This window comes from Malaya genurostris, chromosome 2 (genome assembly GCF_030247185.1).
Source record: "Malaya genurostris strain Urasoe2022 chromosome 2, Malgen_1.1, whole genome shotgun sequence".
NCBI classification, from domain to species: Eukaryota; Metazoa; Arthropoda; class Insecta; order Diptera; family Culicidae; genus Malaya; species Malaya genurostris.
Window position 1 is genome coordinate 118,152,170 of NC_080571.1, and position 24,266 is coordinate 118,176,435.

Sequence of the window (24,266 nt, forward strand, 5' to 3'; positions counted from 1 at the left end):
AACTCTCTCAACTACTAATAAAACTGATCGAATAATAACGTTGATCGATTTCTACTTCATGTACAGTGAAGCTCACTTAAACTTGTCTTCTGACATATGCAATTGTGCATCAACAATATATATATATATATATATATATATATATATATATATATATATATATATATATATATATATATATATATATATATATATATATATATATATATATATATATATATATATATATATATATATATATATATATATATATCAGTTATTTAGGGGATTTTATTCCTATTATTACGTCAAAGGTTTTCTCTATACAAAGTAAGTAGTGCTACACACAAAGTTATAATCTGCAAACAGTTCATCGCCAGCTCCTTTATTGTTTATATCTCAATGAAATATGGTTTACAAAGAAAACGTTTTACTATGGTTGATTAGTACAGATAATTTCTGTATGTACACAAATATGCAAGCACACAAGATACGTTGCCAGATGAATTACTATCGCTCAAGCTACATTGAGAAAACTTGCTATTTCGCGGAAGATATTGTGATGCGAATTTTTACTTCGGTTTGGTGTAAGATGTCCGTTTGAACAATCTTTGGCGTTAGCAGTAAATCAAGGGTCAATAGGGCGAGGAATATTTTTTACAGGAGAACCGGAAATTAATATTCGAGTTGTAAATCTTTTCGTCATGAAGTATTATTGCTCTATTGTAATTTTTAGAGAGCACGTTTTGTAACGATTCGAAACTGTACTGTTTAAATTAGATTGTAAGCTACATTATCGTAGATTGGTGATTTCGTCTTACAGAACTAGAGTTGTAGTTGAAATATTATGATAGCGAGCTGACTTTTGCTACACTATTTCGAAAAGTAGTATTGTTTTTATAAGTAGTATTCTTAACTATTGAGGTTATTGTTTCTTTTTAGTTATCTTCTTACTCGCTTATTATGAGAAATTGTACGTTTTTATTTTCAACCAATTGCCAGTTTTGTTTCTGTCAAATAAAGGAATGATATGAGCTGGAATTATCAGATTTGAAGGTAAGATCAGTGCTCTGTTCATAACCGGGTTGCATATATGAAATCAGTACAGATTTACAAAGCGCAAATTATAAACGCAATTTTAAGTGTTACTAGAAAAAATACAACACTATAAATATTTTGTATCATGTGACTCCTATTGCTAATTTGTTAAGATCTACTCGGTATTATTGGCAGACCAACTTCACTAAATATAAAAAAGATTCTATGTATATTATATTGTATTTCTAGACGAATTTAAATTTAGTCTAGATTTGTTTAGCTGATTTATCTGTGCTTGATTTGGTTTACGTTAGATACTAATTGCCTTTCGGTTGAATGCATATTAATAAGAATTTCCAGCTTTTTCAGTACCATGTAAATATAAAACGCTATCTGCTTTATACCGATTGGGAAAGAGAATAAATATATTTTAAATAGGTATCTAAAAATAAATTCTTTTGGGAGTGTCATAAATCGGTAAAAAATTAACCAGATGAAACATTAATTAAAATATGTTGACCACAACTACATTTCCTGTTGGGATTGGATGTGGTAGGTTAGACTAGACGAACCAAGATGTAGAATAGGAATAAAAACTCGAAACGAAAAACTGACTAACTCATATGAAAAATATGAAACATGTATCTCAAAAACTAATTAAAACTAAGTTTAAAATCAAACATAAAGTTCAACACTGGATGTAAATATCGTATGTTTCTAACACACGCTTACATTAACTACCATTTCTCTTATCAAGAAAGTAAATCTGTACTTTTTTATCACAACTATAATGTTTTCTTCAAATAACGAAAGCAAACGAAACTTCTAAACTGTCGTTCCATAAGCAGCACTGAATACAGCTCGAGAACTATCAGTGTCCAATGAAATATCCTCCGGGCTGGCCAGATCAACACGGATCTGTTCGAGCTGAGCGTCGTTTTGTGAGATAGTGCTGGCACTGTGCAAATTGCCCTGGACAGCATTCGCAGTGCTGCTGTACGTGTAGCTCGTATTACGTCGACGAGCAGCTGCTGCCGTTTGATTGCCATTGCTACCAACCCAGTTACTCAACGTCCAATGAAAATGAGCTGGCGCTGGAGTAGGTGTAACTTCGCCAGCCGCGTCAATGCTGGCCTGATCCAATGCCGAATCGATATTATCTACATTCACCATTGTCGTCGATGGCATAATTATAGTTACTTCGCGATTGGTGCACGGCAGAGTTTCACTGGCACCTGCCATCATGTCCATACTGTCCTTGGTCCCAGAATTAGAAGAATTTTGCGAGTCTAACGAATCAATGCTGGAATCGATTGCTGCCAATCCATCGACACTGATTCCGACTGAACGATTCCCAACGGCTCCTGTTTCCCGAAAGCGTAATATCGCTTCCAAATCTCCCTGGCACTCCTCTATTGATCGCAAAATATCCCAACAAATGTCCGATTCAATCGGAATGGGATGCTCTGAATCACGATTATAGATTGATATGGCTATATGCACAGGATGTGGAATGGGAAGCGGAATCAACAGCTTATCGGTCGCATGTTTTTTCAGTTGTTTTCGCTTCCACGGTTTCCAACTGTTGCGTGATTTCGGTGTCGGAATCGGTGAGCGACGCGCTCTTACACGTGGTGTTGTCAGGCCAGAGGACGTGTCACTAGAAGTAAACAGAACAAAGCTCTTATAATATTGCTAGCATACACATTATAATGGTGAATCATACTTTCTCTTTTCAGCTCTTCTAGAATTAATCATCACCCGTGAGCGTGGATTAAAAGCAGAAACTTCTAAATATGGCGAATGAACTTGGATGTTGCCTCGCGGTGCATAGACATTACCCAGCAGATCTGGGCCATTGATTCCCATTATATCGCTAGTGTTCTGTACCATTTCGGTATAACGAGACAGATCCAGCTGTGAGTGAGGTTCCAGTTTAAACTGCGTATCGCTTTCCGATAATGGTGTTAAGAAATCTAAACTGAAAATATCAGCGTACAACAATCCGGCTAGCCCTGCCCAATCTCCGACGGAGAGACCCTGAAATCGAAAAAAAAATTATTAAATTTAATACACACATAGACGCCTCCATCTGTTAAACCTGTGCAGCGTATAAACTATGATTTCTTTTTTAACTGTTGGATCAAACACCTTATCTTTGAAAAAATCAAGCTCGGTAGAAAATAAGTTCGCGACTGTTTCAAAATTTTGCTCCGGGATTTGGGTACCGCGCCGGTACCGGTTTGTGTTAAATGAATATAATTATTCTCTTATTTGTATGTCTTAGACTCATCAGTGCATTAGCAGTATATGTAAAACTATCAGTGTAACATTTCAACATAAACCGCTAAGCAGTTAATACTATTGTGAAACACTTTTTGCATCAAAGGGCCACGCCATTAATCAAAAACCGAAACTTCGAGATCACCGTTACTGTTGATACACTACAGTCCGAGGTTGGAGATTATAGTTTCAGCAGATGCTCAAATGGCCCTTTGAGGACGTAATGGATTTTTGAATACTTCACACTTTGAATATATGCTAATTCAATCGTTATTGTTAGTGATTACTCTTACACTAGAGCTATAAATCATGAGTAATTATGAATGATTAACATGAGGTTATATGTATATGTATTGAATAACTTGCTAACCATGTATATGCCTGAGCTTAGTAGCAAGCATGGATTCTTCTTCAAAAGAACGATTGAAGACAAGAGAACATTCAAGTATTTTCGATATCTTTGCTGTAGTTCACCAGGCCCTTCCCGCCGATGAGATAGAATTTACGTAAAAGTATTTACTTGACTCGCATGAGTTCATCTTACCATGCAGTTAAGATTTTTTAGTGAAACTTTTCTTTAGCACATATTTGGGGCACGAAATTAAATATAAAGTTATTTCGTAGTTCATTATTATTCAATCGATTTTGAAAGGTAAATCAAGCGTTGATTCATTGTATTCATAATAATTGAAAAACCAATGAATTCCAATAAGTTTTCCATACTAACTGGCTCGAAGCTGACTCTCAGTTTTTATCACATTGTTAGTATCTGTTGGAATATTCGTGGCTACAGCAGAGAACAAAGTTGCAGGGAACTTATACCGCGTAAAGAAACGTGAAAATCAGTTAATCAAAGTAACGCGTGTTGTATTTCTATCTTAGGTGCAAAAAGGAAACTGAACAGTGGTATCAAAAAACATTTTTATCTTGACTGGCATGGTTGCCGGTTTTAGTGACTCAGCGTCCCTATAATAAATCTCGCCAACACTCCTCCTCGCTGTTTCACTAAAATAATCAATTTCATTTCTCCATCAATCCCAAACATGTAGCAAACTGCTTCATCTTCATTGGTCCCAGAGGTTTCGTAAACACGTCAGCAACCATTACATCACTTGAGCAAAATCGCAGACAGATTTCTCCTCTCGCGCATAAATCTTTCGCCTGGTAGTACTTGACGTCGATGTGCTTACTCCGTCTGTTCTGCTTTTCCAGTGAAACAAAATCGATGCAGCTGCGATTGTCTTCGAACACCGGCGTTGGCTTCTGTTGCGTATGTCCAAGATCCACAAGAAGCCTACGCAATCATACTGCTTCATTAGCTGCTTCTGAAAGAGCGACGTATTCGGCCTCCATAGTCGAAGTAGTCACACAATTCTGCTTCCTGCTAGCCCAACTTACAGTTCCATTTCCGAGTTGGAAGATGTAGCCACTGGTGGATTTTCTGTCCGTATCGCCTGCCCAGTCAGCATCGCTGTAACCAACAAGCTCCATCTGCTTCGTTCTATCTCCTCCCAGCTTCAATTCGTAGTTCTGAGTACTAAGCAAGTATCGCACGGTTCTTTTCAGTTCCACCCAATCTCGCTGCGTTGGATTCTTCGTTTTTCTACTCAAAATTGATACTGCCGCTGCTATATCCGGTCGAGTGTTAGTCGCAACGTATAGCAACGCCCCAACTAAACTGTGATACTGGATGTTATCCGGTAAAGGTACACTATCCTGCTGTTTCAAATAACCCGTGTCCAGAGGATATCCGCTTCCTTTAGCTTCTTCAAGACCAAAACGTTGCGCAATCTCCCTTATGAAAGATTGTTGACTGAGATGAAACACTCCGTCATCATCATTCCTCACTCGCATGCCCAGGAAATGTCGAACTTCACCTAGCGACGTAATCTCAACATTTTCGTTCAGCTTACGTACAAGATAATCAATGTGCCGTTGATCCTTACAAGCCACGATCATGTCGTCCACGTAAACGAGTAGGTAGAGCCATTCACCATCTTCCAATTGTTTCGAAAATAAGCAAACATCTGATTGTGATTGCTTAAAACCCAACTTCAGCAACATTCCTTTCAGTGACATATTCCAAACTCTTGCCGCCTGTTTCAATCCATACAGGCTACGATTCAATTTGCAAACATACTCCTCCTTTCCCTTCACAGCATATCCTGGAGGTTGTCGCATGAAAATATCTTCTTCCAAATTCCCGTTCAAGTAGGCGTTCTTTACATCGATATGATGCACCTTCAGTTTACGATGACTAGCTACTGCCAACAGCACTCGAAAAGTCTGTTGCATAGCGACTGGCGCAAACACTTCATTGAAATCTTCGCCAAAACGCTGAGCATAACCTTGAGCAACAAGTCTGGCTTTATGACGTACTACTTGCCCAGACGAGTCCTTCTTCAACTTATATACCCATTTCGATCCGATGGCGTGACTTTCTTTGGGCAAACGAACGAGCGACCAGGTATCATTAGACAACAGAGCCTGGTATTCATCGTCCATTGCCTTCACCCATTCCTTCCTATCTGAACATTCAATTGCTTCCTTGTAGGTTCTTGGTTCTCGCGATTCACTTCTTGCTATACCAACTACATAGTTTTCTAGTCTAGTAGGTAGCACACCAGCATTAGATCGATGCGATCTCCGCTGTGGAAACTCATCTACTTCTTCGAGATCATGATACTCGCTGTCACTTTCCGAAAAACCATAGAAGTCTGGTTCATCCACGAGGGTACCTGTATCAGATGAGCACTGAATCTCTACTTCCATTTCAACCGATTGATCACTTGGCAAACGATCCTTGGTCTCCTCCTGTATATCAGATTCGAGTTCCAGGAACTTGGCATCCCTGCTGATAACCACTTTATTGGTCTGTTTGTTCAGGAAACGGTAAGCTTTAGATCCACAGCTATAACCAACGAAAATCAACCTTTCCGCTTTGCTGTCTAGTTTACCACGCTTCACGTCGGGAATGTGAACGTAAGCCTCACAACCGAAAACTCTCAGATGAGACAAATCAGGTTTCTCGCCGCTCCATAACTCGTAAGGAGTTTTTTCTACTACTCGGGATGGTAGTCGATTCTGGACGTACGCAGCTGCCGCAATTGCCTCTCCCCAATAGATTTTCTCTAAACCTGCATCGAGGAGCATGCAAACGGCCATCTCCTGCAAATAACGGTTGCGTCGCTCTGCCACCCCATTTTGCTGAGGCGCATACCCCGCTGTCAGCTGCATCTGGATCCCTTCGTTTCTGTAGAATTTCTTTAGCGTTTCGTTCACGAATTCTCCGCCACGATCGGAACGAATAGCCTTCGGTTTTCTTCCGAACTGGTTCTCCACAAGCCGTACATAGTCCATTACACAATTTTTCGCTTCACCTTTATCTCTCAGCAGATACATCACTACATACCGGCTATAATCGTCGATAATAGTCATGAAATATTTCTTTCCTCCTGGTGTGACATTACTCATTGGTCCGCACAAGTCTGTGTGCACTAAATCCAATGGCTGAGCTGCTCTGCTCTTTGACTGCTGAGGATACGGTAAACGAGACGACTTTCCTGCCATACAATGTTCACACGGTATTTTAGTTCCACAATCGACAAGTTTCATCCCAGTTGCCAACTTGTCCTTCTGGATGCGCTCGAACACCGCGGGGTCACGATGTCCGAATCTTCTATGCCATGTGTGCTGGCAATTGAGGGTGTGACATCGACTGTTTGCTATCAACACACGCTCGGGTTCTTTGAGCACGTATAATCCGCCACAGCGATCTCCTAGCGCCACCACTTCATTCGATTCATTTATAATCTGCACGCAATTGCGTTTAAACAGAACACTAAAACCCTTATCAGCGATTTTGCTTACTGAGATCAAACCGCTTTCCAAGTCCGACACATAGAGAACGTTTTCAAGTTTGATATTAACCGACTCACCCGCGCGATTCATACCCGTCACAGTACCGTTACCGTACCCGCACGATTTCGCACTGTTCCCGTTAGCCATCAGCACCGACGTGGTCGCTGACATGTCGATTTCATCAAAAAAACTTTCATCGTTGCTCATATGGCATGACGCACCGCTATCGATTGTCCAATAGTGATTCGTTTTTACCGCCGCGCACACGAGTTCACTTTTCTCATTCGCTGAGAAACAGACCGAACTTTCACCCGTTGCTTGTTTCGCCTTTGTTTGTGTCTGACCGCTATTTCCGGGCTTGCTTCCGGATCCCTCGCCATCACTATCTTTTTTTATTCCCAGCCATTTCCTGCAATCCTTCTTGAAGTGTCCTGGCTTGTGACAAAAGAAACACTCTTTTTCTTTTTTTATCTTTTGTACCTTCAAAACTCGTTCGTTTTTCATCACACCGCCCCGCTCCTTCCGCTTGTGGTATTCCTGCATAAGTTTCGATCGGATTAATTCCATAGTAACGTCTGCATCCGGCCGTGCTTCCAAAGCAGAAGCGAGGAAATGGTATGATTCGGGCATACTGCGCAAAACCATCGCAATTTTCAATTTCTCGGCCAGCTCGAGGCCAGCACCTTCCACGCGTTCGAACAGTGAATCCATGTCAAGTAAATGCTTTTCCACATCTCCGGATTCATCCAATTTTGCGTCGCACAGACGAATCAACAAAGATAGCTGTGATGTTGCCGTCGACTTTTCGTGGTAAGTCTTCAATGTATCCCAAACAGCTCTCGCAGAGTTACTTTCTTTGATGAGAACGTACTGACTTTGATCGATGCACAAAGCGATTGTTGCCCGTGCTTTATTGTCCGCCTTCTGCCATGCGTTTGTGACCGGCTCTGGTTTCTCATCTTCAATCACGTGCCATAGTTCCTCTCTGGTCAGAAACATTTCCATCTGAAATTTCCATATTCCATAATTATCGTTCCCGAGCTTGACTACCGAAAATTTTCCGGCCTCCGCCATCTTGCTCACGATCGCGAACTGTACACCACCGAGATTTTCGAACCGCTAACTGTTGGACTGAATCCGCACGTTAATCGCCGATTTCACGATTCCTGCACTGGGACCACTAACCTGTTGGAATATTCGTGGCTACAGCAGAGAACAAAGTTGCAGGGAACTTATACCGCGTAAAGAAACGTGAAAATCAGTTAATCAAAGTAACGCGTGTTGTATTTCTATCTTAGGTGCAAAAAGGAAACTGAACAGTGGTATCAAAAAACATTTTTATCTTGACTGGCATGGTTGCCGGTTTTAGTGACTCAGCGTCCCTATAATAAATCTCGCCAACAGTATCACAGGTTAATGAACGATAATACTTGGCTTGTGTTCATTTCATTCAGTAGCTTGTCAATGATGAAGTTATAGTTTTGCTATAAAAATTGCTACAATCTAAAATAATACCTGTTATACGATATTACACAGCCAAGCTTTATTGCTTCAGCAACATCAATGCATTGAACTCAACAGAATTGGACATTATTAGCATTATAAATGACAGTTACTTAGAAAATAAACGATTTCTTACAATACCCATTTTATTGTATTCAACTTGTTTTTTATTTCAACACAAAACCCAATACTGCATAAATTCGCGTCATTATTTGATATGTAACTTTTGCTCACTATATAATGCTACAGTGCCCACCGTACATTTCTCACACCACCTCAAAACGAAAAAAAAACAGCGCGCAAGCAATAAAAAAATGCAGAAAAGTTTATGTAAACTTTTTCAATTTTCGGTTGTTTTCGCTAAAATTTTATAATTTTGAGTTGCATTTTCAGATTTTTTGTGAAATTCTGCTATAAACATTACTATTCAGTTCTGAAATCATCCTCGTGGGACGGAACAGTGACCGTTTATACATTTCAAACACCAATTACGGCTCGGCAAAGCAAAATTTCAAAATTCTAAGAATACTTAGTTATGATAAATTTGATTTCGAAAACTGAAGTGTTTTTGGTTTTTCGAAAATCGGTCTAGTTTTTAAATAATTGATCAAAAACGCGATTTTCGCATTCCGCTACATTTCACCTCAAGTTTCCTGACGGATCAGTAAAGGCTGTTTGTAATGTGTATCGCAGCTTAATAGAAACTGAAAGTAACTATAGCCAGGTTGAAAAAGATGGTATTTTGCTGTGACACGTTTCTATAGGAAAATTTTTAGTCGTCGGTTTATACTAGAAACCGATCATAACTTGCTGTTAGCAATATTTGGATAAAAAAAAGACATTTCCGTCTACACAGACAACCGGTTACAGCGGTGTGCTCTTACGCTACTTTGCTTGGAATATAATTTCTGTTATGTGTCCACAGTTAATTTTGGTCATACGTCTAATGAATACCGATGCCGATCTTTCCCTCACCTTCGATAAAATTAACCATGACATCACAATAGCAAAATTGGATCGACTTGGTTTTGGTAGAAACGTCCTTCGTCATCTTGTGGTTAAAATGGACGATTGTGTTTCGGGAGAACTTGTTGCAAGATCTGGAATTCCGCAGGGGAACCATCTCGGCCCTTTGATCTTCTTGCTGTACTTTACCGACGTTAATTTTTCTCAGGAAGGACCGCGCATATGTTTTGCAGATGACCTCAAGATCTACCGTGTTATTCGAAACTCAGAGGATGCTACGTTTCTTCAACGATAAATGGTAATCTTTTCGGATTGGTGCAAATTGAATCACATGACCGTTATTCCAGAAAAATGCCCGATCTTTACGTTTACGAGAAAAAAGTGCCTTTGACATTCGAATACTTTATTAAGCGATTCATAATTGGTAGATCGACGTGAATCAGCGGCCTCGACGTTTTTCTTGACGAGCAGTTAACATTCAAGCAACACACCAACTAAATTGTGGCTAAAGCTTCTCGCTGCCTTGGATTCGTGATGATCTTAGCCGTTATCATTTTACGGATGATTACTGCTTAAAATCCCTATACTGTTCACTCGTACGCTCTACTCTGGAATATTGTTCAGCTGTTTGGAACCCTCACTACCTCAATGGCGTTAATAGAATCGTGTCGATTCAATGTAGATTCATTCGATTCGCTCTTCGCCGTTTACCTTGGACCAATCCTCATCAACTACCGAGCTATGAAATTAGCGGATTACTCATCGGTCTAGACACACTGCAAGTAAGACGGGAGCTATCGCGTACTTTAATAATAGCAGATGTTTGGAACGTTAGGATCGACTGTCCCACTTTGCTTCGTGAAGTCAACATCAATATTCGTCCTCGAGCTCTCCGCAACAACGCTTTTCTTCGACTTCCTTTACACCGCCCTAGCTACGGGATAAATGGTGCGCTTATCGGCTTACAACGGTCATTCAATCGAGTTCAAGGGCCAAATTCTTAAATAATATTAGAATTAATCATTAGGACCACATAGTGTCTGTTGATTTTTAAGTAAATAATTAAATGAATCGTCAGGTTCGAGCAGACGCAGAATTCGTATTCGCTCATCTCGAACTACGTCGGAGATAGAACCACATCTGATCATGTTATGCGGTTCGTTAACGATGGGTGCCTCTCAAATAAAGGGTGTAGAACCGATACACAAGTTCAACCGTTCTACATACGTCGTAGATAAATGTGTTGTATACGTGGTAGGCCAATAACATTTCAAAAGGGCCTAAAAGCAATTGACAGATTCTCTATGTTTACTTTCTGTTTTTGATTATATCTGCGTTATTAAACAAATGTTCGTTATATATAGCATTTAAATTGCCAGACCCTGTACAGTCTGACACATGAAAAAGATAATACGTAATAACACAATTGTCAAATCAGTGACACGGCTGTTCGCAAACGTTTGTGTGTTTGCACAACTAAACTATGCTTACCTTTGCGTCCCAGAACTCATCCTCACTAATCGAAAGTCTCGCTATAACATGAGAAGGATAAAACTTTTCCAGCATGTAAGCCGACTGCTGAATGACTATTTTCAGTTCCATCGTGCTCAGTTTGATTCTCGTCTTCACAGCAGTAGTCAGACCTGTTTGCAAATCTCTGCGCCGCTTCTCCAATTTTTCATGCAAAGACGTCATCAAATCTTGACCTTCTCGTTCGAGCTGTCGATAGGGCCCAACCGTTTTCGAGAGTTGCGCCGAAAAGGGTCCAAAACAAGCCTCCACAAACTGACTAAAATCCTTCTGTGGTTGGCATATGATTGTTTCCAGTGAATGTTGGTAAGCCTACGAAAAAGGAAATTCAAGTCAATATATTTTTGCCTAAGCTTGGTTAAGGCCAATGCGGTGACCTACTTGTAATTCGTCGAGCTCCATCTTTGCTTCAAAAGCAGCCAAAGCTTGTTCTGGCCTAATCGAAAAATAATAATCCAAAGCTAACCCAGGGCCTGCTATACGCTTTACTGCTAAACTGTCGCTTGCCGGCACTCGACCGCATTTTTTGATGAATAGATGAAATGTTATTGCATCCCAGAACAATCTGAGCCAATATCTGGCCACTCCAACAAACAACACTGCTACAGATACAGCGGGACATATCATCGATGCCACTATCAAAGCTAAAAGCGGCTGAAGCAAACCTTGTACAATTATGTTCCACCCGACGGCTTCCAGAAAAATGCAGTAACGATTACGACGACTTTCATCTGGACAATCCAAATCGAACACCAACATCATATAAAGATGTAAAGTAATGGTGATAAAGGGCATCCACAAGGGCGCTGCTATGGCAAATACTATGCTGCTAACACTAACACTTAGACACAACAGGGGAAACATTGTAAGTATGACAAGCGTACCGAGGAAGCCTTTGATGAAATAGTTATAAAGACGGTTTAAATGCCTCGTCATGCCTTTCCCCACAAATCCCGTGTCCGGTTCCGTCTCAAAGTGTGTTCTGGCTTTCGAAATATGCCTCCATAACTCGACCAGACGAGAACACATCGTTTGTGTTATGCTGGTTTTTCGGGGGAAAAGCGTTCCGTTCACTTGCGATAGCTCCAAGTCTGCCATGAACGGTTTAACGCAAAACAGAGCGCGAAAACCAAGTGGACTGCACCATGGTACTATTACACCTAACAAAAACATGATATTCCACGTCCAAGTCCAAGTGCGTTGGAAGAGATTCAGTAGACGCCACATTGGCCATCTGGTACTGGTTGAGCGGACCAATTCCTTCTCTACGAGGAATACTGGCTGACTAGGATCCGATCGGGGGGTAACTATTGATGTAGCTTGCTGAGTAATAACCGTCGGTATCACTTCCGAGTGACCTTGGAAGCTACGGCGTATGATCCACGATTTCGGTGACCATATCCGACAAGCCCATTGGAAGTTTCTTGTTGGAGTTTTCGCATTTTTCAATTCTTTCAGAAGAACCGGCTCTCGCTACGATAATTAAGAAAGATATAGTTCGTTATTTTTACTATACATGTATTATTAGATACAAGCTTTACCTCTTTCATGAACGCCAAATCACGATTCAGAAAATACACGGATTGATGCAAATTGTGCTTCTGTGCAGTTTTGAGGGCTTCCTCGTGTGCTCCCCAGGTTATTTTTGATATTTTTGTTTGTTCTCCAGCCTCAAGCTTCGCACGCAACCAGGGAGAAATCCGAGACAAAACAGGATGTTCCTCCTGAAGCATCTTCCGTTGTTCGTCACGAGATTTTTTCAATTCTTTTTGTATTTTGTCAACAGCTCTAAAATGAGAAGGTATTTCAGTCATTTCTCCGCTTTTTCGCATTTGACTTACTTGTGCATAATGACTACCGACTGTGCTTGCTGCACTAAAAGCTGTGGAATGTTTTCACCAAGATCAGCCAAATCGTTGTTCGACAGTATAGACGTATAAACCCGCTGCAGATACTCTTTCATTACGGCATCGTTAACCTCTTCTTCTATTTCGGCATCTGTCATTTTCCGTTCCCGAAGCTCAGCAATTAAACGTTCGCGGAAATGTAAGAACCAACCTCGAGTTTCCTTTTCTAGTATCCCAACAAGAATAGGCAGTGCTTTGCGCATTATATCTTTGGAAAACAGACGCATATCGATATCCTGGCCCTTTGGTGTGACGTATAGATAAGGTACCGGTTGCGCCTGCTGGCAATTAACATCGAACTTCTCCATCGTAGCCCTACGAAGCTGATGTCGTACATAACTACAGAGAGCATCCAAACAGTCTTCGTATTCACTCTAAAATGTGGCCTGTTCAAGCATACATTGTTTCATATAATTATAATTTCAAAAATGTTCTTACTCTACAAACTAGCTCGGCTACCAAGAAGCGACATCGCTCTTCTCTAATTTTATTATCGAGATTCTGTGCCAACAATGATGGAACACCTACAATTAAAATCATCTTCAATTGTATCAGTTGCACACGCATTATAATGTAGCTGTACCTATCACCATGTCGATCAACTTAGTCAGCCCTTGCAAAAAAGCGCGCGCAGCATGAGCAGCCGAGAAAAAGTGTCCAAACAGTCTTCCCTTAGCAGTAATAACCAGGAAACGTGCGGACATGGCCAAATCTCCGAGCAGGGAATCACGTGTCCGATCTGAGCCTTTTTGCAAGAACTGCGAAAGCCGCCAGCGATGCATTTGACCCGGAAAATTCAGGCTGGGTACCTCGAACTCACTGAAAGTTAAATGTCACTATTATTCCAATACATTTTCAAAAGTTCGTTAACATGACATACTACCGAGAATGAGAACTATTATTTACAAGTATGCTAACAAGGATGGTATCTAAAATCTTATTTACACAATCAACGTACACAAAAACGATAATTATTACCAAAAACTACGAGCTTTTGGACTTCCAGTTTCACGTTCAAAACTCCAAAGAACCGAACCCAGACTCATTTGAAAGTGTGCGATTCGAAACACAGTCATAACACTGCAAGTTGCATACTCCACGCCAGCAAAAAAAATATTTTTGATAAAAAAATACGAGTCTGCTACTAATCTACATCACATCATAAATCAAATAAACATAGATTTCCGACTGTACGGTGGCACTAACAGCACCTCTAGTGAGAAACGGGTGTACGTTTTTCCATTAGCTACTGTCATAAATTAAATAAACATAGATTTCCCAGTGCAATACTAATGTAGTTGAGAAACCCGTGACAGCAAAAGCACCGTCTGGTGGAGAATGGGTGCGTAAATGCTCCTAAAATGCATGCATAAAGTTGCCTGCGCATTTAACAAAACCACAGTAGCTAATGGAAAAAAGTACACCCGTTTCTCACTAGAGGTGCTGTTAGTGTCACCGTACAGTCGGAAATCTATGTTTATTTGATTTATGCTACTGTGGTTTTGTTAAATGCGCAGGCGAATTTATGCATGCATTTTAGGAGCATTTACGCACCCATTCTCCACCAGACGGTGCTTTTGCTGTCACGGGTTGCTTAACTACATTAGTATTACACTGGGAAATCTATGTTTATTTGATTTATGATCACATGGAACTAGAAAGTGATTCACACTCGTTTTAACATTAAATTCAAATTTTAGTTGAATCTGTGCAATGTTGGCCTATGGACACAGATTCTGTATGGTTGAGGTAAGATGTCGATTCCAATTGTATCAAGTAAAAAGTTATAGAATATAAAAGTAAGCACAACTTTTTAGCAGTTTTAGCATAAAGAGCGTTTAAAATATCGGTTTGCTCTAAAGCTTAAATGATTGAATATCTAAACCAAAAAAAAACAGACATCTCGGAACCATGTTAAAGAAATAATAAGTTTGAGTACTCAAAATGAAGGCCATTAATCGCACTTCAAAGGAAAAATAACCAAATAATATTCTTATTTGGATTTGATACAAATTTCGAGCCTTTCTTCGAATATCACTCATCATCATTTGAACACTCTGATGGTAAACATGAGCGGCCATTTTGTTCCACCATCTCTTAATCTATGTCGCATACCAAACCGCATTTCCACACTTCTTAAACTTCTTTTTGACAATTGCCCAATATTTAATAATATTGGAGAGCCGTAGGGTGGATTGATGTATTTTTCGAAAAATCCACTCCGTTATCTCGACACCAGTATGGCATTTCTCCGCTGTAGTGACAGTTTGCCAAATCAGATCATAACTTTACTTGTAAACTTTCTTGTATGGAAGAATACGCAATTTCAGGTACTCCTTGTCACTCCGCAACTACAAAAATCTTCCCAATGGTTCGACTAATTGCTTTAGTAAATTTTTTTTCCCTTAGACTGTCCATAATCCAAATCCACGTACGTTTCGTCGTCCATGAGGATGCATTTTCGTACAGTTATTGTACCAATAGTCATCTCATTAGTAGAGTCACGATATTATTTTACCGATTACTCGTCTTTCAATCATCGAATTCTATCTTTAGCTCAATCTATCGAATAGAGACAGCAGATCTCACTCTAACTAATGATTTTCGTATATGGGATGACTACTGGAGCCGTTACCATAGAGTTCGTAAAAAACTTATTGTACAACTTCCGGGACCGCATTTTGGCAACTGATTCTGTTCCTAGGTTCTTTATGTGAGACATCTCTAAGCTATGCGTTTTTTTATTCAGATTTTCAACGTTTTTTTATTCAAATTTCCAACGTACGAAACCCTTGTATGGAAAAAACAACAAATTTTTATGAGGATTTTTCATGTGGGTTTGAGAATATGTTTGGTCTTAAGCTAATTTTCAAAAAACTAAGCTAAGCTATTTTTAGGCTATGCGCATTTTATACCGTACGTATCTTTCGCGTGAGATAGACTTTGGTACTTTTTTGTTTATGTTGCTTCTATTTATTTATTATTTATGATGATTAATAGAGTTTAATGAAAAACTAGAGAATTGAATGATCAATTTCTTTTTAGTAACATATACACAAGAATTTTCTGCATCAACTTCTAAAGCGGCACAAATGCTTTAACACGTCAAAAGTTGGAGCTATAACGAATATATCCAAAAGGTACCGTCGGGCGGTCAAAGTTTGAAGATTTACAGTCTTGGAAAATTACCTCCAGGGAGATGTGGAATTTCCGAAGCATTTTTTTTTATTCATCAAACGCCGAAATCTGCAGCATGGATTAAGGGCCGGGTATGGTCTAACACTTTTGAAAAATCATTTAATATTTTCTTTGTAATTTATCATAGTAAAACATTCCAAGACTATTCTGTGAAATTTTCAAGCCTATCGGAACAAAACTCAGCAAGTTATGGGCCTTTATATTTGCTCATACTACGAAGAAGTAAGAGCTCGGCACACTGGCCCAAGATTTCTGCATCGATCGACTTAAAAACTTGATAAAACATTTTTGAAATGTTTCATTAAAACAAATTATAAAAGAAAAAATATTATTTTTTTAAAATGTTAGAAAAATAATGAATTGTTTACATTGATTTTATATACAGAAAATTTTAAACGCGTTTTTCGCGAAAGCAGGTTCTGAAAATCTGTTCATCGTCATTCAAAAACTACTAAACCAATTTTTCAATTTTACACACACATTCTACATATAAAACACCAGACCCCAACGTTTTCCTTTTCGTTGTTTGTTTATATTTGACAGGAAATTAATACAACTAAATACAACACACATTAAAAACAAACATAAGAAAAAACACTTTTCACTTTCGGTTAGTATTTCAATTCCAATAGATGATTACTACGATTCGTCTATCTTTGGTTCTGAGATGAGACAATAGTATGAAAAAAAGAAATAATTAAAAAAAATGAGTGCCTCTGAGAAATAATTAAAAAAATGAGTGAAATAATTAAAAAAAATGAATGCCGGATGTTGAAGTGTAATGTAATCAACATCTTATTGATTTTATTCTGTAACTATATCTGGAGAACCAAAATCCAAGAAATGTATGCTTCATAACTCGTTAACTTATAATACTAATTAGTCGATTCTAATGATATTTAGGTACAATACCTTCAACATATTTTACCACTCAATCGAAATAAAAATAATTACAATTTAGCATGCATACAAATAACTAGGTGTAGTTAAATAATATGGTCCACGTGATTTGTAATTCTCCAAACACACATATTTCATATTTTAAGTCAGTAAGTGAAATCTATTTCTGAATACTGAAATGAAATATTAATGAAGAATTACACTTCATAGGATACGCTTATCCATGATAACTATGAACTTTCCATTTGAATAAAATTGACTATAAATTGATCGTAACTTTTACTTGAATTTGTTTTTTTTTACAATACAGAATCGGAGTAAATCCAAACTTATTTTTCCCATTGTTGTTCATTTTATCACCAAATAGTTTGGTTTTCGAGCGGTTATACTTTTAAGTAGACACTGAGGATGAATGCAAATAGCATTCGAAATAACGATATCTGTCTGTCACTATTACGTTAATAACAAAACGAAATAGTTTTTTCATAGTGGAATCTAAAAGGAACCTTTCATTTCTTTTTTAGGACGGTTAAGCAAGAACCAGTCAAACAGCATTTGAAAAAGTTCGTTCCATTTTTTTTTCGAAATATTGTCCATCACTTGCCACTACTTTTTTTAATCTTTCTGGCAATTGACGGATACACCTTTTGAAAATCCACGCAATCCACGGATCGAACATTTTTTTGACTTCATCATTCTGCATCGACAGGAACAAATAGTATTCGGACAAGCAATGTGGGCGATCTTGCAATTCTCGGCTTAAATTGCATCGATTATCGACGGTAGACCTCCCTCGCGAGGTAGCTCATAATACACCACGCTCAACTGGTCTCACCATACACAGGGCATAACCTTCAGTTCATGAGTATTCTGAACGGCTGTCAATGATTATGCAGCCATACGTTGCCCGACGTTCTGGATTATCGTAATAGACCCACTTTTCATCGTCAGTAACAATTCAATGCAGAAAAAACCTTTTCTTTAGTAGCCTTGGAGCAACTGTTCGACGCCCCTTGCTTTAACTCATACGGCGCCCAATTGTCTACCTTTCGGATCATTCCCATTGCTTTTAAGCATTGGTAAATGGATGGCCGAGTTCTTCTACATACACTTTCACAAAAAAAAACGATTTTTTCAGTGGCTGTTTGCTCCATATTTAAACGATGAAGCACTCCCAGCAAGAAGACTTTATTCACCACAAAATTCCATATTTGCATAGTGAAAAAACGTATTGCTGTTTACGCTTCAGCTAAATGACACATACTGACTCTGAATCTGTATGACAGTAACTTTCCAACGCATGATTTGAAAGATAAATCATTGGAATTAAAATTAAGTCCGCCATCTGTTAGAAATCGGTACGAACTTATTTATACATCTATTATAATTTGCATTTTGCTTATTTAATGTCAGTTGTGCCAGTTTCAAAATTTCCTCATAAATACTTGAACATTTTTTTACCAGTTAAACATTTTTCATCTCACTCTCACGAAGCCGCCTCTACGCTCAAGTAAAGCTTGTTTACGTCCAATCGAAACTTGTTTATTTTTTCTATGCAACTGTGGAGGACAATTTCAATTTTATACGATCTGACAGATTTCTACGATTCAAACGAATTTAATAAATGGACAGTTGCCATCATGCATTTCGATAGAGTCTTGTTAAACAAACATTAAGATATGTTTGAAACCTAAATGAGCCTATTCTATGCTCCATTGCTATGAAGTAGTCAACTAACTATATATGAAATGTCAACTTATACATCATGCCGATCCTTATTACGTTCAAATCAAAACGACGGAAAACGATTTCATACATAGAAGTAGCTGAAGAGGAGCATCAAAATGAAACCAAACATCTAAACTGAAAACGAAACACCAAAAACAATAAGAGAGCAATTCAAACCAGTGCTAATCTGGATTATTACCCGGTCAACTGTATTGAGTCCAATTGTTCCAAATTTAATTTCTTCGGTTTGCCGAATTTGTCCTTTTGCAAGCTTTACAGAAATATTTGCAGAATTGTGTTATACGTGATAGATAAATTGTTTTATTGAATGATCATAGTCCATGTTCTTTAGTTTTCAACTTTTTGCACGATGTCTGCAACAGTTTTGAATAATCAAGACAAAGTAGAATACTACTGAACATGCCTATGAGCTGAAATTTCTCTATGAATTCAATCAGAAAAAGTAATTTGAATGCAAAAGCTCTAGTGTGAGAACTGAGAACAAAATATACTTCCATTTGGGTACTTGTGTGTTATTTACACAAAATAAAATGCAAGTGCTAGAATGTGAAATATTACCAAAACAAATGTAAGATGGTTTGCGAATGAAAAGCAGAGGAATTTAAAATATTACACACCCTCGCTCGCGTAGCGATCTCAGTTGAGAATTGTTCAGCAATCGCGGTTCACCCGTGCCATCAGCCGCCACGGCGTCCAATTCATCGAATGGAGGAGCAATGAAAAGATCACGCAAGTTGATCGGGCGTGACTTTCTATTGATGTTATTAATATTGTTGCTGCCAACAATAGCGCTGCCACCTCCGTTGCCAACGCCACCGGTGGTAGGGTTGATGGAAAGAGGTGAGGGTAAATCTTGAGAAAAAAAAATAAACATGAATTCAACTCATCAATTAGTATGGAGTAGCACCATTTCGAGGTGCCCGTTTTTCATTCGCCACTTACTGATAGGGAACGTTTTCCAATGATAGAGAAACTGCTCTGCGACGGTTTTGATATGCTCGATCAGCTGTTCCACTTCTGGCGGGGCCCCAATAAGGTTTATCTGAAACTGAACTGGCTCTTTCTCGGGCGGCAGTAGTGTGTTTGGACGAACAAGGGCAGGTACAATGGTGCCCATTGGGAGGGTAGCTGTATTACCAGTCTCCATCGTTACGCGTCCTATTGTTTGTTCTTGCTGATAACTAAAGTGTTTACTACATAGCTGTAAAACGCACGTATTCTATTACTGTATTACCCGGTCAGTACTATGAAACAAGGTAACCGTCTACGATCACCAGTTACTCTAAACGATCATGTCATGGCTTCGAAATTCATTCTGAAAAAAGAAGAAAAGAAAGGTATATAAATATTTCTAGTAGAATGACATGACATGAATGCATGACGATTTCCCGAAAAATACCCTCCAAATTAAATTCTAATATTTGGTTGTAAAGCTAGACGCACACCATTTTAAAGATTAATTCATTTAATTAATTTTATTGTCTTTGGGTAACCTGAAATTCGAGGAACTGGGGTCCACTAGGAGATTGATAGTACCTATCATCTTTCTCCGAACAACACCAGCCTAGATGTCGTGTGAAATCCGGCGGAAAAAAGCTTTACCAAGAATAGATCCACTGTGTACCTGCAGCCATGTCATAAAAGGTGATAATTGAAGGTGTTTCTTTTTTCTTTTAGTTATTAGATTTTTTTCAACGTGTCACATCTGATTACTCTATTTTACTAAATTATCTCTTGATTCAACAATTTTTTTTTAATTTTCTCATCATTATTCGACAATAAGGAGTGTATCGAAAATAAGCTATCCACATACATTTGTGTTGTAAGCATGTATTTGGGATGGTTTTTTATGCTCGCATCACAGCATACATAGATTAATTCATTTAATTATTTTTATTGTCTTTGGGTAACCTGAAATTCGAGGAACTGGGGTCCACTAGGAGATTGATAGTACCTATCATCTTTCTCCGAACAACACCAGCCTAGATGTCGTGTGAAATCCGGCGGAAAAAAGCTTTACCAAGAATAGATCCACTGTGTACCTGCAGCCATGTCATGAAAGGTGATAATTGAAGGTGTTTCTTTTTTCTTCTAGTTATCAGATTTTTTTCAACGTGTCACATCTGATTACTCTATTTTACTAAATTATCTCTTGATTCAATAATTTTTTTTAAATTTTCTCATCATTATTCGACAATAAGGAGTGTATCGAAAATAAGCTATCCACATACATTTGTGTTGTAAGCATGTATTTGGGATGGTTTTTTATGCTCAGATCACAGCATACTGTGCGTTTGGTTGTCAGCTTTCGTTTGTTCACTTGTTTGTGCGGTTGAAATACTGCGTTTTCAAAATGTCACGTATTGAAAAGAAGTGCAAAATAAGGTTCTGGACACATGGCTCAGTGAGAAGGGTATTACTATGCGAAAATTGGCGAAGCGGTTTGGAATTCATCATGCCAGTGTTAAAACCATCATTAATAAGTTGGGGAACACTATTCTTTGGATAAGCTACCAGGAAGAGGCAGAAAACCCGGTACTTCCAACACGAAACTTGACCAGAAAGGGCTATCTCTAATCATGAAGAACAAATCCATGTCAATACGTGATTTGGCCAAAAAAGCAGGAACGAGTGTCGGAATGATCCAGTGTATCAAGAGGCAAAATTACCTGAAGATCTACAAGAAGCGAAACAAAGAGTAGAACAGAAGAAGGGCCCGGAAATTGTATTTGCGTCTTTTGCAGTGTCCGGTTGCATGCGTTTTGATGGACGATGAGACTTATGTAAAGGAAGACTCAAAAACCCTTCCAAGTCCACAATACTTTACTGTCGTCGTTGGGGAGGATGTAAGTGATACGGACAGGTCGATTCAAGTGAAGAAATTCGGTCGAAAGGTACTGGTATGACAAGCAATATGTTCCTGTGGTTTGAAGTCAACCATTTTTTACACTATCGGAACTATAAATGCAGAATCGATCTGAGTGTCTCCAGAAGAGATTGTTGCCTTTATATAAGAAGCATAGTACACCTCCACTGCTTTGGCAGGATTTAGCGTCGGCTCACTATGCCAAAACCACTCTCAATTGGCTTGCGGAAAAGGGTATGAATTTCGTTGAGAAAAATATCAATCCACCAAATTGGCCTCAGCTTCGACCCATCGAATGTTACTGGGCAATCGTGATGAGGGTCTTCAAGAAGACTGGTAAGGCAGCTGGGAACATGCAGGAGTTCAAAAAAATTTGGGCTCAAGCATCCAAAAAATGCGATGCAACACTTGTCCGGAGCTTGATGAAGAGCGTTAAATCATAAGTTCGAAAATTCGTGAAGGAATAACATAAATTTTGTCCGGTTTTCATTATGCTCAATTTGAACCTCGTACAATAAAGGATCAATTTTTAGTTTGAATAAAATATCGTTTTTAATCATTATTTGAAAGAAAATTTTAGCTTGTTTTCGATATAATCCTTATGATCTCTTGTCAATTTCCGGCTAGTTTCTGAGAAATATATTATTTGGCAGCCCAGATCAACCAACATAACCAATTAATCATTTTTCGAGGTAAATAATAAAGTGTAAATAGTATACAATCAAGACGCGCGTGATATCTGTTGATCTTTGTTTGATGATTTAAAATGATTTGATATTTTTTTTATTTAAAAGATATTTTTTATTCAGGCCTATTTGCGTACACGCTTTACGTGGCCGATTTTTTAAATAATTTTATTTTTTTGAGTTGGATCTCGTTGTCACCCTTTTTCTAGGGGGAGAGGAGCTTCCATTTCCCTCCTGCGAGGATTGAGGGGCACTTCGTTCGTGGTTCGTCTCATCATCCATTGCCACATCGATAGTAACGTTGTCGATTTCCGTCTTCCTTTCGTTGCTAGTTACTGTAGATGCACCTTGTTGTACATTGGTTGCAATTGCTGGTTGGTTGGAGGGTAAGTTGTTAACTGCAGCTGGTGTACTTTGTTCTATAGGGGATACTGATGGTTGTCACAGGTGTACTGGGTTGCTTGGGGTTGGTGTGAAGGAAGCACCGTTGTCCTTTGGTGTAGTTGTCTCCTTGTCCAGTTTATCACATGGCCTCTTCAAGTGTACGCGTAATAAACGTACGCCATTTAGAATACCGGGGAAAAAATTCTTCCACTTTTCTTTTTCGATAGAGAGAATCTCTCCGTATTGGGACATAGTTTTGCGAATATAAGAATCGGTGACGCTTGAGTGAAGATCATGCACACGCACTTCTATAGCACTATCTACCATATATACTGGAATGTTGTACTTAATGTTCTCGTGCTCCACATAGTGCACATTGTTATTGTCTTTTGCGAATTGAATTGCATCCAACTCTTTATAAAACTGGATGTAAACAACATTATTCGTCTTATTGCATTGAAGTAAATGCACACGTTTAATGTCAAGATGCATTTGCTCCTTAAGTAAACCTTCAAGTTCTCGTATCGAAGGTCGAATTTTGCACTGCCTGAAGTCAACAACAATTGTATTCTTTCGTGTCGGCGGTAGCTTTTGTTCGTTTGGTTCACTCATTTCGAGGTCGTTCTATTGTTCACTACACAATACTGTACTTGATTTCTTCTGTCCCGAACGTAAGCGGTTTTGTTTTATCGACTGACTTGGATGAGATGTAAAGCCGAACTGCATGATTTGATATTATTAATTTATAGAATATATCACTACAATGAATTAACTATTTTGTCTAAATTAATATTTCTTGACTTGCATGACGTTTTTCCAAAAAAAAAGTTCAGTTTTCACGAATAAGAACTGTGAATGAAGACTTCCCGGGACTTCAGTATCGCATATTGTTGAATCGTTCACTCGGGAAGTCAGTGATTTTTGTGTTGCATCCGAGCATCTTGAAACCGGAACATACAAAGTCGCGCGAGAATACTACCATTACTGAACTTTATACTAACAAATATCCTTCTCCCGTGACATTTGTGAAGTGCGCAGTAGTATATACGGCCTCTTATAACAACAAGTGTTGGATCAATATCCCTTTCCATTCCTTAGTCGATCTACGTTCGGACCTGGCTTGCACCGGTACTGATCAAAAGAAACTCTGGGGTTACCAGAAGATGTACATTGAAGGATGATTTATCAGTCCTAGGTCTGATCATCTAGGAATTCGGAGTAGCAACCAAGAGTGATCGCTCAAGCTTTACAAGTAACCGGAAAATTCGGGACCAACATTATTTCTTCCTCTTTTGCATTATTGTCAATGATGAAATATATATAACGTGAATAATTATAGTTCACATAGATAGCAAGAAAATTATAAGATTATTTATGAAAATCTTATCCTAAGCGGCCGAAATTATTTCTCTTTCA

General features: G+C 38.6%; 1 protein-coding gene across 3 annotated transcripts in view; it reads right to left on the reverse strand.

The window, feature by feature from the left end:
• Positions 1-331: 331 nt before the first annotated feature.
• The window catches only part of LOC131433056 (uncharacterized), a 53,886-nt gene continuing 29,951 nt past the window's right edge, over positions 332-24,266 (reverse strand). The window contains exons 2-13 of one of the 3 annotated variants that reach the window (XM_058599805.1): positions 20,149-20,229; positions 19,857-20,088; positions 19,532-19,766; positions 19,093-19,164; positions 13,651-13,886; positions 13,506-13,591; positions 13,002-13,441; positions 12,702-12,948; positions 11,542-12,633; positions 11,122-11,472; positions 2,744-3,057; positions 332-2,677 (exon numbers count right to left, since the gene is read on the reverse strand). In XM_058599805.1, coding sequence (XP_058455788.1) covers positions 1,843-2,677; positions 2,744-3,057; positions 11,122-11,472; positions 11,542-12,633; positions 12,702-12,948; positions 13,002-13,441; positions 13,506-13,591; positions 13,651-13,886; positions 19,093-19,164; positions 19,532-19,766; positions 19,857-20,061 — 4,113 coding nt within the window. In that variant the 5' untranslated portion in view covers positions 20,062-20,088; positions 20,149-20,229 and the 3' untranslated portion in view covers positions 332-1,842. Of the gene's footprint in view, positions 2,678-2,743; positions 3,058-11,121; positions 11,473-11,541; positions 12,634-12,701; positions 12,949-13,001; positions 13,442-13,505; positions 13,592-13,650; positions 13,887-19,092; positions 19,165-19,531; positions 19,767-19,856; positions 20,230-24,266 lie in introns of all 3 variants that reach the window. The other 2 variants (XM_058599804.1, XM_058599806.1) reach the window with 2 other exon arrangements.